Genomic DNA, 17,852 nt, shown 5'->3' on the forward strand with positions numbered 1-17,852 from the left:
CCTCGCCTTGAATGCAAAGACCCCACCACGAGTGTTGAGACTCTTTGTGAATCAGACCCTCAATCTTCAAGCATTGCTTGTTAGATTCACATACTCCATTCCTAACTGTTGTATGTAAGAATATCATCAAAAGAAAATCATTCTACAAATGTACTGTAAGCACAACAATAACTGTTGCAATGTCATGAAGGTAAGTATATATAGGCAATTGTATATTTACATTTCTAAATCCTACAGCTAAGTTCCCTCAAGATATATATCCATAAGGTACAAAGATGTGAAGTTAATCATAGAAAATCTAGACATACCTACAGTACTCAGATTCACAATATTACTCTAGTCAATATTCTGAATACGATATTCTTAGTTTTTAAGACAATATTTTAAATCTCAATATTTTGGCAGTGTACCTTCCTGATATTTGAAGTTATTTCAGGGCTATCACAAGGTGAGAACAGATGGAGCTCTTTTACCTAGGCCTTGCATTTTTTGGACCCTGTTCTCCTGCTACATGTTTTTAAATAATAAAACAGGAGGCCTGACCTGTCCCTCCAGGATGCAGTTCATGGCAGCACCAGTAGGTGCCCCCATACACTGCGTCGTACACTTTTCCCAAGTATATTGTCCTAATTTAAGTAGCTCCTTGGATCCAAAAGCATAAAGAGTCTTGCCAAGGTTTTGGCCCCTGGCCCCACAAAAGCTTCTGACATCCTAAATGACTCTCTGGATGCCTGCACTATCCCAATATGGCCTCGTTTTAGAGTGTATTCGACACTCTCTTTTCAGAAAGCAGGATTGTGAGTACTTGGAAGTGTATTAATGTGCACTATTAGATGTAATACAAGTGTAGTGTCTCAGTTTCCATATTGCACCAGTCGCCTTAGCTGTACTTGCAGTTACTGCCATTTCATGATATTTGAGGTGTTACCGGGCACCAGTACTTTAATAATCCTAGCTGTATTTGCGTTTTTCTACCTTGTGTGGTGTTCTCGGGTGCATTGTCTATTAGTTGCTATGCGAAAAATGTTCCCAATCTCAGTTTTATATTTTTTTCATTGTTTTGATAGCACTGGTATCTCATTTGATTGAGTGGCATTTCATGGAATATAAATTATCAGTTAAGTATAAAATTACAAAGGAGGGCAATGGGCAATGGAGCGGGTGCAGGAATGAGAACAGGGCGTTCCTGGGGGGTCACCCCCTTTAAGAATGGGTCATCGGGCGGGGCTCTGATGCTAATGGATTGTTGAACAGCGATATCATACGTGATTTGACAGTCAGTACAGGATGACTATCACTAGATGTGTATGACAGAATCTACATCACTCACAATTGTTCTTTTTTTGGTCATCATTCTTATAAAGTACATAAATGTGGATGCAATGAGTAGGTGACAGCAGCCCTACTTTTTGAATGAAAAACACTGTGTTGCATAAAAGGGGTGACTACATCAGTGTTAAAATAATTATACAATTTTTTGCATTCATAGTATAATTCAATATTATGTTTCAGGTCCCACTTACTTTGCTCTTTAGATATTTTACTTCCTGCTTGTCAGCATATTTAAAGGTTACAACATCTTCACCATACTCTTTAATGAGTTATCAAATTAAATACGATACATTGATTGCATGATCAGATTGGCACATTATTGAAAAATGTATGATTGTATGCGGTATTTGTACATCACACACCTAACCAAAGGCAGAAGAGGACTGTACAGGGTCAAAGGGAAGTATTCAGTCAACGAGCGATAGGAGAGGTATCTGGATTCTGGGAGCAGAGGGGTACTGTTACTCCATTGTGATGTAGTGTTCTTTTAAGAATTGAGTCTTTGACTCCTAAATTGAGCAGCGTTGAGGTGGTCCTGATGCATAAGGGAACGTTATTGCATATCCTGGATCCATAGATGGAAAAAAAGGCTCATGATCTAAAGAGCCATTGATACATCACTATCCTTGCTATAGGCAGGGAAAAATTTGTCAATAGAAAATATGTTTTGTAACTATGTTCAGAATAAATATGAAGAGCGAGGAGGAGATGTGGCCTAGGGGCTAGAGCTGCTACATTTGGAACCCGGGGGGGGCGAGATTTGAATCCTGACTTCAGTGCTAGACCCAACATCATGTGATTCTGAGTAAACCACTTAATCCTATTTCCTAAATGTGTGTGCTAATGTACTTGATTTAAATGATCAACAACCATCTCCCAACCCCTCATGTAATGTACAGCGCTCCGTTGCTTCACAGCTAGGTTTGCGATATGTAGATAACCAGACATATGTATATCTAATATCTAAGTGTGTTTGAAGTATAACCCGTGACATACTTTCGTCAACATCAAAGGAATTTAACAAGCTCCTTGTCGCAGTAATAACACAGCAAGCGATACAATATGGACCTTGACCCTAAAGACAGCACATTGTAGGTTTTTGAAATCAGTGGTTATTACAATTTCAAAGCTGCAACATATTAATATATAGTGTTTTAGTAGAGGTAAAAACAACCAGATACTAAACTTAGCAGTAACTGATGTCAGGATTATAGTGGTAGCTGTGACTAAACGATAACCTAGGTATAAAATAACACCTTATGGTGATTTGAAAAGTTCACAGTAGATAGTGATTTAATCAAGCACAAATGATGTAGCTGCTACGAAAATATAGAATTCCCCTTTAAAATTGAGCATTCAAATTTAAAATGTAAGCTGTCTCCATTATAGCAATTTTCTTAACTCATTTATTGCCAATTTGTTTTTAAATAGTAAAATGTCCGTATTACAAATAAGGTGGTGTTTCCATATTCCAGTACAAACCCTTGTTTGAATTATGAATTGGGTGGTATTTACCACTTCCAATAATTAAAGAGAGCATTAAATATCTCGCCCTTTATTAGATTTCAGTAGGTCAAACCTGCCAGCGTTTAACAGGGGGAAAGTATTTATTAGGGGTGTGTGGAACTCTCGTAGTTGCATAATAACTGAGTAAGATTCCCCTGAGTCCGCGAGCGAGTGGAATTTGGCATGTCACACTGCTCACACTGATCTTTTGCACCGGGAGCATGTTCCGCACTGTAAAATCAGCAGGAACTGCACCTAGAGGTGTGCCAGAGGGCACTGCTTCTTTCTGCTGCTTTAGTAGTTTTTCTTCTTGAGTGGCAGCTTTCTCAACGCAAATAGTTGTTACCTGCCTTGAGTGCATGCATTGAGAAATCTAACCGGAAGGCATTCTAGCACCCAAAAATTGCACTTGAGGACGCAAATTCTCGCTCACGGTAGACAACTTAACGTTGGCAAGTCACATGTGAGAAAAAAATCTGCCACACAGCGATCGTTGGAGTTTTGGAAGAACTCTGCATTCCAAGTTGAAAGCCGAGTGGGAAAAACTCAGCGAACTCAAATAGTGGAGCAGAATTTTGAGCCACGCAAGTATTTATCATGCCATGCGGATTTTGGTTAGTAAACACCAAAATCTGCCTGTTATTTCCCAGAAACTCATTATAGGTGCTATTTATTGCACCCGCTAAATAACGTACCCCATGGTATAGTTATTTATCTGGTTCAATAAAAAGCATCTGGATTTTCACTAACTCAGAATCAGGGCCACAGTAGTCAAATTTTATATTACATATTGTCAAGCATCAGTTGTGTTCATAAACTGCCAAAATATTTTGCTTCAAACCTTAAAGGTCATGTCAACTTTAGCATAGGGGAAACAAACAGATAAAAGGGAAACAATGGATTATGGCGGTAGAGCTCAATGACAAGTGGTTATCTATCAAGGTTTCTACTGAAGTGTCAATTTTTCACCTACATATAACCAAGTATCTAGTGGGAGTTCGTTGTTTTACTACATCATTGCTTGCATTTTCAGAAAAATGATAGGAGGATAAAAGCAATTTTCAAGGATATTTTTGCACTCATTCCAATTGCGTATTTTTGTTAATACACGTGATAACCATAATATCAATTTCTATGCATCTGTAACTAAGGTGGAATTTAGGGGGCTAAGTCACAAAATATTTGAGAATTAAATTGAGGTTTTTTTTTTATTCCTTGATTGATGTACTCTAAAAGCAGAATCCCCTTACAGAAGCATGCAGATTTGATTGCTCTAAAATATGCTAATAGAAGCTTGCCTTTAACCATGACGTTTGTACGCAATGTTGTCAAGAACTTGTTAGTGAACAAATCCATGGTCATTTCCAGGAGTCTCATTATATATGTCATGAGCCATTAACTAGGCTCAAGACACCTCCAAGGTGATAAAATGCTTGGCAGTGTTAGATTTCCACAATCGGCTTAAGGCAATGATAATCTCTATTTAGTGATGATGATGGCTTTAGGTGCCTTCTTTGGCATAGTGGTTGGGAAATCCCGCCAACTGCATTTGGATCAGCTAAATCAAATGGGACTTGAAATCTCTAGAATTCTCCAGCAGCTGCGGCCCATGCAGGTAAGAGCGGTGAGGCCATGTTGGGGGTGATTTGACAGACAACCAAAAGAGAGAAATAAATAAATAATGAATTTTCCTTTGTCGCCGTCTGTCGAAACCCCCCCCACCCCGCCGCTCTTACCTGCATGGGCCGCGGTTGATCTCCAGGGGTTCGTCTGCATTTCTGCTTGAGGTCAAACAACTCACAAGGACCATATCATGATGAACTTTGCAGGTGTAAGCAGGGGCAGCCGGCATGGCTCGGGGGCGCGGGGTGGGCACACAGGAGTACTTTTCTAAACAAATAAGTGGCAACAGTAATGGTGGACAGAAAACCTTCTAAGTAGCTTCATGGCCTTCTACTTTCTGTATTACAGTAGACATGCCTTGTATCCACTATTTCAACAGTGGCATAATTACCGGCAGCTGTGCATAGCAATTAACGTCCCTCACATTGCTGTTTACTACCATTTTAAGTGACTACTAATCTTGCAACAGAAAGTACTCCATTGCACTTCTCTAGTTTTAGTAGCAGTCATTTCATTAATATGTTGCAGACTCGTATTTGCAATAAAGATTGTTTTTACAAATGTACAATTTCCCTGCTACAGAAACAGTAGCTGTGAAAGTAAGAGTGGTGGTGAGGCCGGGTGGGGGTAAAAATTCCAAGGGGGGTGGGAGGGGGGGGGGGGGGTAATTCTTCCAGCAATTGGCAGAGTGAAGATGCAGGGGCTCTAAGAAAGTGTGAAAGAACAACAAAGCCTTATTAACAAGTAAATGGTCTTGGAAAGACCTGTGAAGAACTCGGTGCGGCTGTGTGTGTGCCCAGGAAGCAGGGGGGCTGAAGCCCTTTGAGCCCAATGGGTGTTGCGCGCCTGAAGGAATGTGTTATATCATTTCTTGCAATGTGTTCAGTGTCAGCGTGTGTGGTGTAATTTCCGTGATAAGATAGTCAAAAAAGTGTGTGTGACTTTAGTTCTGCTCTCCCAATGAGTTTCATAAACGGATGCTACTGTTGTTGAAGGGCATCAGGTCATTTTTCACTAGCAATATCACAACTGTGCTCAAACCCTGGGCCTAATCTGAGGTGGAATGGTGGGCTTGTAAAGATGGACAGGGAGGCAGCTCGAGTAATTACCAGTGGCTGAAACTAATTCAAGCATTCCATCTAGCACTTTTTTGTATTTTCATTGTGACGTGCCATTCGGCTGTAGTTAATCGTTGATCAATTAAATATTTTATCTTCCTATATAACAGGTTTTAAATTAGATTTTGTAAAAATTATAATACCTCTTGCATAATTGAACCAAATCCATACCTTTGCAGTTGCCTGGAACTGATTTTTTATTTACTCATTTTGGGGAAATGTCTCTTTATACAAGTAACTTCTATTTAAAAAGTACATTTGCATGCTTTTTTCCAATATTTCCGCTACTTAAGTAAATACATAAACGAAGCATAACGTCACATTTTTGTTTCCTCTCACAGTAAAAAAAAGTTCAATTCCACAAAAGACTTAAACCTTCTTCTATTATCTTTATTTGAGCATGAAACTTTCCATCTCTGAAAGAAACTTTTTTTCTACAAACAGCCTATTCTTTGCTCTGCCCTCTATTTCATATGTTTTCCTCTCTTTCATTACGTATCTCTCTGCTTTTCCCCCCTACTCCCATGCCCACTCCATCTACTTGATAGGTTTTTTTCTACTTTCTATGATTTCTAGAATTTTCTAGAACGCTTCAGAATGTTATCTCATTTCCCCATCTCTCCTACCTCTTCACATTTGTTTTGTTATTTGCTTTATTTCCACTCTGCCTTCTTCCAAACTTTTATTCAACGTGTTCTTCTACCCAAGCCAACGTGTACTGTGTGGGCATACCCCAATCTGTGCAATCCTCGGTGTTACTGTTAATCTAATTATACATTTTGTGAGGTTTTGTGTTGTATTTCGAGGACCTTCCACAAAGTTTTTAAAGTCTACAGCAGGGTTCCACCTTCTATGTAGGGCATGCTATGGAAATATGTACAATAAATTAAGAAATACCTGATGTTTTAGGTGTGATTTTGATACAATAACAATCTAATGTTTTCCTTCAGGTCTTTTGTGCATCAGTGATAGTAATACTATTGTAAATGGGGCTTTTAAACTTGTCTCATATCTAACAGTCATATTCTGTTTTTTCAGGTGGACTACGCAATTGTTGCATCTCAAGCAGGAGCGACACTGAATAACCTCATGAGCCATGCACAGGAGCTGGTAGCCAAGCTTCGCTCGCTTCAGATCGATCTACGAGAGTTTGTATGTCTGAAGTTCTTGGTGCTTTTCAGTTTAGGTTAGTAAATTCTATATTTTCATTTCACAACTGTTAATGTCAAACAGAGAATGTATCTAACATGCCGCGAAACAACTAAAGCAAGTGAAAGAATTTTCTTTGTTCAATCTGTTGGATGATCACCCTATAGAATTTGCACCCTTGGAGGATATTTAGACTTGCTCATGTAGATTAAAACACCTTAAATTAAAAAAGTGAGAAAGTTAGAAACTAAGGGGCATATGTACAAGCCCCTATTAGCATGGGACAGTCACTTTTTGTGACGTTCCTGTGGCAATAGGAGCCTTGCCTTATGTACAAGGCAGCGTTAAGCCACTTACGTGGCTTAAAGCTGCCTTGTACGTAAGGCCCCCTTCACGCTATGTTTCGCATGAAAAGGGCATGCAGTGCGTTTTGCGGTGGGGGTTCCCCCACAACACCTATTGTATTTCACGCTGCCCCCTATGTACAAGGGTGGCGTACAAAGGAGGCAACGCCAAAATTAAGAGCAGGAAAATCCTGGTCTTAAGTTGGCGAAACGAGAAGAAATGCATTATTTCTCCTCGTTTTTGCTTTTTCCATGTGTGCTGCCTTGTGCAGCACACATGGAAAAAGGCGGGGGGAAACACAAGGCTGCACCACATTCTTGTAAATACGGTGCAGCCTTGCATTTCCAAAGTGGTGGAGTGTGTTGTTAAGCCCAGGAAGCTAACGGCACGCTCCGCCACTTCATTGTACATTATCCCCCTAAAAGTTTGAAATACAAGTAGTCAGAAAGCATTTTCTTCAAAAAATAATTTAAAAGTTCGACTAAAGCTACATGCAGGCTGAATTTAATTACAGGATGGGATGATCTATGTGGGTAAGGCTCACTGGTAGGTTCAGAGTTAGGGATGGGTATAAGAAAAGTGTAAGGGTATGGGTATGGTTTGCTCTTTCCGTTTGGGCTTCAGCAAAAAGTTAAGAATGTGTAAGTCAACATTTTAGCATTAGGGTTCATGGTTATGGTTTCTATCATCAAAGGAAAAATGATGTAGCTGCAGTTAGAATTATAGCGTATGAGTAATGTTGGGAGCATGCATAGTGTTTTGGTGTGAGAGTGATGGTTGCAGTCAGTGTGAGGTTTAGGCTTAGGGTTAGAGAAATGGTTTCTCAGGTAGGAGTTGCACTTAGGAATTGTGTGTTAGAATTAAGTGAACTTTGGTACATGCACAAACCATATACAGTAGTTACTGGTAGGATTAGGGGGTTATAAGTTTGAACGTTCACACTAGGTCGCATTAAAGCTTCCAGTTCAGGGATCCAAATGTTTACTAAGTAGAGAAGGCTTGTCATCAAACTCAGGAGGTCACTTGTGTTGTCTGTATCCTCTGCATATTCCTTATGACATAACATTCCTTAAATAAAATGGGAAATGTGTGTATCCTAAAATAAGTGCCATAAATTAATGTGTAGTGAGAGTGTCTGAAAAAAAAGAAAACTCTAATTGGCCCAACTGAGAAGCTTTTTGGCCACTGCTAAGAGTAGAAGTAGTTCATGAGACTGATGAGAGATTATCCCTTGGTAAGTGTTCCCTGGATAAAAATGTTAATGATTTTGACTGGAGAGATTGTACTATAGTTTGGCAAATCTCTGTTAATTTGGCATCGGTGTCAAATACTCCATTATTTAATTATCTCAAAATGTGCATATTACGCACACCTCTAATTATTATAGGGTTAGCAGAGAACGCAAAAACTGCAGGACAAAAGATAGGACTGTCATTAGAGCACAACAGAAAACCAAGATAGTAACTGGATGTCCTTCACGTTAGTGGGCATCCTCATAGAAGGCAATCACACCCAAGGCTTCACTCTTCTTGAAACTGCTAATGAGCCATTTCAACCGCTTTCTCTTGCATTGTGTTTCAATTGTAGCTACTCAGGCACGTGAAAACAGTGATGTAGCTAGACACTTTGCAGCCTGTGGTGGTCGCTGCCTTTGCAGCCCCACAGAGGCGCATATAAGGAGCGGGGGAGGAGGCTTCTGCCCCCAAAACTTGAGCCGCTTGAGGTGGATACCCCCTTGCTATGTCACTGTGTGAACATTTCATATTTGACAAAGCTTTGGTTTACCCATAACGCTCTTATCTGTAGCACACACCTGCTCATGGTGGAGATTTGTGAATTGCTTCATAATAGCCCAGGGCTCCAGGTATAAGTGGGGTGAAACTTGCGACTTCAGGAAGTTGCATGCCTGGCCTTGGCCTGTTTTTTCACCCCTGTTCGTGTCAGTGGGTAATTAGTAAAAAAATAAGTGCCGGAGCTCTCTTTAGAAGGTAGGTTGCACCAGCCTATTTCTCCTGTTAGCGTCACCCAAAACAGAACTAACTACTAACCAGGAAATTGGGGGGAGGGTGTGGCGTAATGGCCAGAGCTGCCAACTTTCAAACTAGGGAACCAGGTTTGAGCCTCATCGTTGCTCAACATTCTGTGATTTTGGGAAAATCACTTAATCTCCCCATAGATAAAGTGTGTCCTTAACTGGTGTTTAAGTGCTGGTGCTGAGCCCTGGAAACCACCAGCTCAAATTAAGCACTGCTATGTGTGCTAAATCTCTGAGTTGTCCAAATTTTACATTCATGCAGTTAGAGAAATAGTGTTGCTTTAAAAATATCTTTGATTGCGTGTTTTCTGCTCAAAGAAAATATCTGCATTTACACCCTTTGAAACTGGGGAATACTAGCGCACTTAACCACATTTCTTAAGACACTCATGCCCAATTCATTCAGCTGTGAGTTGATGATGGGAAACAACACTTACAACGCAACTTTTACAACGTACTACCTTTACAACTAAACTTTTACAACGCAACATCCATTACAACGCATGCCATTACAACGCAACCATTACAACGCATGTCACTACAACGCATACCACTACAACGCATGTCATTACAACGCAGTCATTACAATGCATACCTACACTATCCAACACTTACCCTACTGTTGCAACCCCTGGAGTTAGAATTGTAATTTTTATCCCTACACTATCCAACACTTACCCTACTGTTGCACCCCCTGGAGTTAGAATAGTAATTTTTACCCCTACACTATCCAACACTTACCCTACTGTTGCACCCCCTGGAGTTAGAATCGTAAATTTTACCCCTACACTATCAAATACCTACCATACATGCAATGTAATGGTATGCGTTGTAATGGTATGCGTTGTAAATGTAGTATGCATTGTAGTGGAATGCGTTGTAAAGGTAGTTTCAAAGAATTCATTGTAATGGCATGCGTTGTAATGGAATGCGTTGTAATGGATGTTGCGGTGTAAAAAATACGTTGTAAAGGTATGCGTTGTAAAAGTATGCGTTGTAACGACATACATCCGTTGCTGATGTGTAGATATGTGTTGCAACATATGTTTGCTGACAGCAAAAACATAAGATTTTCTGGATGTTCAACTCATTTGCATTGGTTTTTCCTAACGATTCATTTGACAGTCTCCATAGCACATCTAACATTGCACCTCCTGGTGTCATGCCTTCATAATGAGTATAACCACCAGCTTCACATGCATCACTCTTATATGTCTGGGTCTTGGAATAAACTCAAAGACTGTGTCTTAGTACCTTTTTGGGTCAGCCAGGGCAGCGCATGCGCTGCTCTGCGAGGCATGCTGTATTCAGGTATGGACTTGAAGCTTCTCCCACTCTCCATCCACACTTGTCATTGGCTTGTGTCATTGTCCACTGTAAGCTGTGGCTGTTCATCAGTCAGTAGGCTAGTAGTCCCTCCTTAGTAACGCCTTGTCTCATTTTGTAACCTCTCATGGCGACACCCACTGTTACGCATGTTGTTACTCTGTAGGCTTTAATTACAGCCTCTAAGCACTATTTTCTCAAATACCTTTGTCCTGCCTACAGGCTCTCTCCTAATGCTTTTTTTAACTTTTATGGTATGTGCGCTGAACGCATTTGCAATGCAATAGGTCTCACATTTGTAAGAGTTTAAGCTATTAGCATTGTAAACGACAATACCTTTTATTTATCTGTTGTACAAACAACACATGAATAAAAGGCATTGTCATTTACAATGTCACTAGCTCAAACTCTCGTAAATGCAAGACCTATTGCATTGCAACTCCTTGTTATTATAATTGTGAGCCACCATTACAGATGGAGACTGTCTGTGGCTTGCTGTTACCAGTTCAGTACCTTTGAACAGGGATCAGTGGTAGTATGTCAAGTTTACTGGAGCGCAGGAATGTGCAGAGATGGGGAAAGGAGTTGTGAAGGCCCTGATCCACATAGGAAAAGAACAGGCGCCGGACGCTTACGTGCGACACCCAGGCACCAGAGAGAGTGTCACCAGCCAAGGATGTTCTACTGGTCTTCATGCTCCCTTGGGCACAAGACAGGGCGTTGTTTCTGTCTCTTTTGGGTAAGGCATTGGTAAGCAGGAAGAGACTAACAAAGAATTGCCCCTTGCATCTTCCTTTTTTTCTTGCAACTTGAGGGGATTGATGTACAAACAGGTTATTTTTTTTAGATTTCAGAATGCTTCATTGAAACTATTTTGAGAGAAAAAACAAAAAGCAAAATAGCTTCTTAATCACAGGATTGGTAAACACATAAGAAGTACATACTACGTTCAAAGTTGAAATTATGCATTTTTGGCATAATATTGAGAAATGACATTCTGTATGGAAATACAATATGCTGTTAAGCTGATGTGTCAAATAAAATGACCATGTAAAGACGTGGTCTAAAGAATAAAGAAGATAAGAACCAGGAATGTACGAACAGACGTCAATCTGAAAGATATTCGAAGCTGAGACTGTATATAGGCCCAGAGAGCTACAAAAGATACAAAAACAAACTGAGCAACTCGTGATAAAGAGAGAAAGCTAAGAGAGGATAGATTGAGCTAAAAAAAGATAGGCATGTGAACCTAGCACCAAGTGCATGTACAAGCTGGTTTTTCGTGGCAAACCGTGTGATTTGGCAAATCAGACACTGTGAATGCAAAATCCAAAATCGCAATATATCAGTGTCTTTCCAACTACCACAGTACACTTTGTGGCCCGCTGGGAGTAGTTGACATTAATTAGGAGGACAAAAAAGGTGAAGACGTTCTGTGAATGTCAATGCAGGAGTGAATGTCTTTTCCTCCTGACAGCCCTCGATCCCTGCTCTCGCCACTCATTTGTGTGAATCACAATTGTAGTTATTCTCCTGTATAGCTGATGATCCTTGTTTGAGGAGCATTATCTTAATAAATATTTTAGGTGCTCGTGTTGCTGTTTTCACGATCATTTCTGGGCACAGCCCTTAGGCGTTGTGCCATATAAACTAAAATATTAAGAAGCACATAATGTGAAAAAAGATAGAGAAAGTAAGAGTTTGAGGCAGAAAGGAGGAGGAAGACAGGGGAGGCAGAAGAAGAGAGCAAAAGAGAGAGAGACATAAAAAACAGACGGTAAGGAGATAGCGTGCTACAGATGTACGTTTGAAAAATCACATGGCTTAAGCGTTGTGAAAATTCAAAATGTCAAAAAATGTAACTCTGCTCAAAAGTATCACTAAGAATAATTACATTTAGGACAACCAATGATTCCATAAAACAATATAGGAAGAAAAACAAAAAGCACTTTAGTACCCTTTAAAAATGTTTTTGCTTCCTCCAGCACTATTAGCTAGAAATATTTAGCCGATGATGGCTAGCCCCTTGTTGTGCCTGGAATTTCCCTGGTCACCCCGTGACACTCCTCTAGGTGCGCTCCTTTTTCTAACCCTCCTCAAAATATGGATACATTATATATATTCTTAATGTATTTCACATACTCAAGTCTCACATACGTTCTGTTTTGTGAATCGCTTGTGACACGGGTTCTATTCCCAAAATGGCCTCAATATACAGAGCGTCGGACACTGAATGGTGTCAGATGGGGCACAAGCTGGAAGTGTAGTTGTGGTTTTAAGTGAATGCTGTCTCTTGACGCCATGTCTGGGGGCCTGGACGCTTCTGTGCTGACAGAAACCATGCAGCTGCTGATGAGTGGTTTATCAGCTGTTTGAGCACATCCCGCCTTGTTATAATCCCTCATAGTCACTCAGTAAACCGGTAGTGAAAACACTGGGTCTGCCACTTCCTACACAAACAGCATGTCCTAGAAAACACTGCCACGTGACCGGGAATCCAGCCTTTTCTAAGGGCCCGGCTCTGCAAATTACGTAGCAGGTAGTAGATTATATGACACGGGCAGCAGATCGATAATTGTGCGGAAACACTATGCATGCAACATTACGTCATTCGGGCTGTGGTTGTGTTTATACGTTAAACCCCACACGTGCAAAAGGTCAGACGTAATATCAAGTAGAAAAAATAACGCTTTTCTCGCCACAAACACCGCTGCGGAAGCCTTTGCTAAGGTATCTCACCGTAGAATCCAAGTTTAAGAGGTGTTTGGATGCAAATGTCTATCTGGAGCACCACGTATTTGGCCTCTGTGAAGTGAAGCCTCTTTGAGGGTGGCTTGTTTTTGGGCCACTTAGTGTGAACTTCGTAAAAGTTGCCATCATTAGAACACTTTAAACTAAGGGAACACTTTAAAAGGATTTTCTCCGAGGAGTCTAGGCCGTAAAAGGTGATAATATCTGCTCTAGGGCAAGCTTTTACACATTGCCTTACAATCCCCACTTTGTCAAGAAAAATGATTTCCCTCTTGCTCACTAACTACACCTTCGCCCTTCCACACACTCTTCCAATTTCTATCTTTTAAACTTTTTTTCTGCATCACTCCCTCTAACGTACCTTTGTTGTTTTTTTCTCAGTTGTAGTTCCTCGTCTCTTTTTTTGTGTGTTTTGCAACCCCTTCTGTCCCTTTCTCTCTCTCGGTATTGTTCTGTTTCGCTCCCTTTTCCTTTATCATTCTTCAAATCCTGTGTCCTCTCTCTGTCTCTCTACGCTCCAGTTTCCTCCTTTTTTTTCTCTCTTTGTTGCCCTCTCTCGCCCTCTTTTCCTTTTTTTGCCATCTATCTCTTTCCTTATCTTCCTGCTCCTCTTCTACCGCTTTTACTTTCTCTCTTCCCACTTTCTTCCCCACTCTGTCCCTAGTTATCTCTTTCTAGTTTCCTCTTTTTCCGTTTTTCTCTTTATCTACACCTCTTACTTTATTCTCTTTCTTTACTATTCTTATTTCTCTCTATACCTCTCCCCACTCTTTTCCTTTTGTCCTTACTTGTCCCTTTCAAATGTCCTCTTTTTCCTCTTGGTCTATACCCCTTCTCTCACTTTCATTATCCTTCTTCCTCTTTTAGTTTCTCTCTCTCTCTTCCTCACCTCACTACTGTCTTTCTCCATCAATCGATCGATGTCTCTATTTTTCTTTTCCCTCGTTTTCTATCCGTAGCACTACTTCTACTCTTTTCTGCTCCCCCTCTTTTCCCCCCTACCTCTTTCGCTGCTGTCTCTCTGCCTCTCCCCAATCTTTTGCCCCTGTCCCTTCAGTTTCTAAAGCTCTCGTTTTCTTTTTCCATTTTTCTCTTTTGGTATCACTTTTATTATTTCGTTCTTTCTCTTCCTCTTTTTTTCTATTATCTCTTTAACTTATCCTTCGCATTAGTTCCTTCTTTTTCTCTATCTCTCCTTCACACTTTCTTCATGTATCACTATCTCTTGCTCTATCTTCCTGCCTCTGCTTTGTATCCGTCTTCCACTCTCTCCGTTTACTTTCACTATCTGTCGTTTTTCTTCTCGCCTACCTCCACTCCCTCACGCTGGATGTGCGCGTGCGGGCGCACACGCTGTACATTTCTAAAATTTCTATCACCTCTATGGCTTCCCTCTGATGACGTCCTTTGCTCCGCCTCTCCTTGTGGGTCTGATCACTGCCCGGATGACGGATGCCAGCACCACCGGGACAGGTGACGCTGGCGGGAAGAGTTAGTTATCATCTGACCCCCGAGCTCCGTGCTTCGTCCGTCTGTCGAACACAATGGCAGAGCAGGCCGGGAGTGACGGCTCCTGCCTCCTTATCAATGGAAGCCTGTCGATGAATGTACTTCATTTCAGAAATTGAAGGCTCTATCAATGGGCAAATAATTGCCGAGCCAATATCGATCCCACAACTCACTTAACGAGAGACAGCGGAGGCCAGCGGGGATGGCAAACATGTCTTCATCGATGTAGGGCAAACACGGGCCTTTTACGTAAGCAAACTGGAGGAAACCTCGATTTCAGTCGCACCGCAAAGTAAGCGGGGACCACTCTAGTCTGGGCGACCTGCTGGGTGGGTGTATTAACAGCAACTAGGATTTCACCTTCGGGCAGAATGGATGAAGTTGCGTGACTTTAAGTCACTTCACCCGAAGGTGGTACCTTCCATTTTGCGACCCCATTCCAATTGGTACGTATTTGCTGCTTCTAGAGGCAAAATAAGGAATATAGCGCCCCCTGCTGCTGTCACCCTACAATGTGGCCTACCATTGCCATTCTAGAGAACAGGCCTGATTGACAGCTGAACTTAAACGACTGAAGTTGGCGGGTTGTGGGGACGAATCACGAAGGCACTGCTTCAGTATAGGGTTGTGCAACGCAACGTTTTTTTTTGTATTTTTCAAACTAAGAACCGTCGTGAAGTTCAATGGATATCTTTGCAAAATTCATGAAGTTGAAAAGCTTTGTGCTTGCCCATATGTGCGTGACGAATTATGCTTTTTTGCAACATTCTATGATGCTAACGATAAACTTGCTGAGACGAACTTTACATATATTTGCCACTGTGTATAGAAAGGCTCTGTAAAAAGTAATCTTGCAGAGAAAACGCCCGTGTGCACTTATCTTGCACAGTTTGACGAGAGTAAATATTATATTGCACTGTACAGAAAACATTATCGTGCAATGTATAAAAAACTGCATGGCCGAAAGCAAACGTAAACCAGGACATTTCACAAACTTCGTGAAATCGAACCATTGCAAACGTCAGGCAAAAAACATAATCACGTCTCTATCAAATTGCACAAATCTGGTTGATTACACGCCTATAACAGATTATAACTCTTTATGCATTTCACAGCATAAGAAGGCCCTAATAAACATGAGCATGTATGGCACTCCCAGACAATAGTGCCTTACACCTATGTTTCTAATAATATGTGTATGCAATGTAGTCATCACACACATCAAGCATTTCCTGAGTTAAGACAAACAATTTCCATCATATTTTAATTAAATTATTGTTTAGAAATACATATTCCAAACAAGCTTCCTCTTCAAATCCACATATCTTGAGCGAAGCAACTGGTGCACTATTCGTCCCTTTTGCCAAATGTATGGCAGGTTCCCTGAAAATTAGGTGACCACTCTAGTGAAAGTTAGGTGCATAGAAAACTGGGGGACAAAACTTCCCCTTAGCTTTATTAATACTATAGAAAAAAGTATGTTGTGGGCAGGCACAGCATTTGCATCAAAAGCCCTCTGCCAATCCCGATTGCCCCCAGTGGGGGCCACCAACTTCATCCATTATGCATGCATAATGTTCACACGTTTGACGTTCATTGGTCATTAGTTAAACACATTGATGTGGGTAGATTTTAGCTACAGATAATTCTAAGTCACGTGCAGTTAGGATGTGCATGCTGCAACTTTGTATTTATCACAAGCTAAGCAGATCCACTTGCTTTTGCAGGAGTAATTATGCGTGATTTTTTTCGTGCAAGTATTGAAAAGCACCAATTCATATGATAATGATTGGGCCATTATTGTTTGTTTTAAGAAAAACACAAAAACTGTAACCGATAGCGAGGAAATCTAACTTCGTAGCAGAGATCGTGTAACTGACCACCTTGATCTTCCATCAGGGAAACCCTTCTCAGAGGAACATATCCCATGGCCAAATCACTAAAAATAGTCCAATTCATTAATATGCTGGAGTTAGAACTCTGGATGGATCTCTGTCAAGAGAGGAGTCTTTTCCCAGTGTTCCCTTGCTTCATCCACGTCTGGGCAAAGCTATACAAAATATGCCCAGTAGGAAATTGTACTTATGAGGAAAAAAGTAGGTGAAGTTACACTGAAATCTGCAGATCCATATATAAAATGAAAATGTATAGCTGTATTTATGATATTTTTTAACACAATCGATTAGCATTCAGATCAGGCAACTGTTTGATTTTCACACTTCAGAGACCAGGCTGGACCAAAGGAAGATACATAAACCTTATGCGCGTGTTAATTAAACGAGAAGTAACGGGTGTCATTTCTGGAGTGACTGGAGCGAGTGGAGCTGGTTAGCCGTGTCTTCATATAACTCAATTTACGTTGTGTGTTTAAACTTAATCAATATCAATTTACATCAGATGAAGGGAAAATGTAATTTCATGAGCGGTGTGTAGTAGCTTGGAACAACATCGATCTGAGAACACTGTGTAGGCCTGTGAGACAAATGCGCTTATTTGAGATATCCGTTCCTCATTTGATCCTGCAGACTTACGTTCATAGTTAAGACAATGTGTTTTATATATGAAGTGTGTGTATTGAGCAGCTTAATATGGTTTTTTTGTTGAACTGCGCTCATCCTACCTTGTTGTTCCTTTACAGAACTTTACAAGATAAAGTATGGAGGGGTTTAAGGGGTAGAAGTGAATTGCGTTAGATAGAACTTCTGAAGATGATGGGGCTGTCTGACCTGTGAAGAAATAATGTTTCCTATCCTGTTTCATGCACAAGGACACAAAGTTGCTGGTCCTGTTTGATGAGCGAGGAAACAATTTGAGGCGCAGTTGTTAGTGGTTGAAGGAGTATGTGTGCCAGTACAACCGTGCATAAGTAAGGCTGGACCAATGGGCAAGAAAGTGGACTTGATTGTCAGCAACCAGAACCAGAAAGGTGGTGAAACCTATGCAAAATGCCAGAAAGTCATGTTTGAGAACTTCATTTAGGTGAGTGAGCAGGTGGATTGCAGGTTCTTGGAGTTTGATCCCAACATGTGTTCAGCTGATATGTCTACAAACTCCTTTTAGGGTAGGCTGCAGAGCCTCCACGCCGAACTTAGTGGGAAAAATACAAATGCTTATTGGGAGCACCTGTTAGGCCTTCATGGCTAGGGTTTGTGGTCTGA

At 40.9% G+C, this 17,852-nt stretch overlaps 1 protein-coding gene across 5 annotated transcripts in view; it reads left to right on the top strand.

Annotated features, from left to right (window-relative positions):
- The window catches only part of NR5A2 (nuclear receptor subfamily 5 group A member 2), a 356,855-nt gene that overhangs the window by 275,808 nt on the left and 63,195 nt on the right, over positions 1-17,852 (top strand). For all 5 annotated transcript variants that reach the window (XM_086957712.1, XM_086957721.1, XM_086957737.1 and 2 more), the window contains one exon: positions 6,618-6,765. In XM_086957712.1, the coding sequence (XP_086813838.1) occupies positions 6,618-6,765 (148 nt within the window). The remainder of the gene's footprint in view (positions 1-6,617; positions 6,766-17,852) is intronic.

This window comes from Lissotriton vulgaris, chromosome 1_1 (assembly GCF_964263255.1).
Source record: "Lissotriton vulgaris chromosome 1_1, aLisVul1.2, whole genome shotgun sequence".
NCBI lineage: Eukaryota > Metazoa > Chordata > Amphibia > Caudata > Salamandridae > Lissotriton > Lissotriton vulgaris.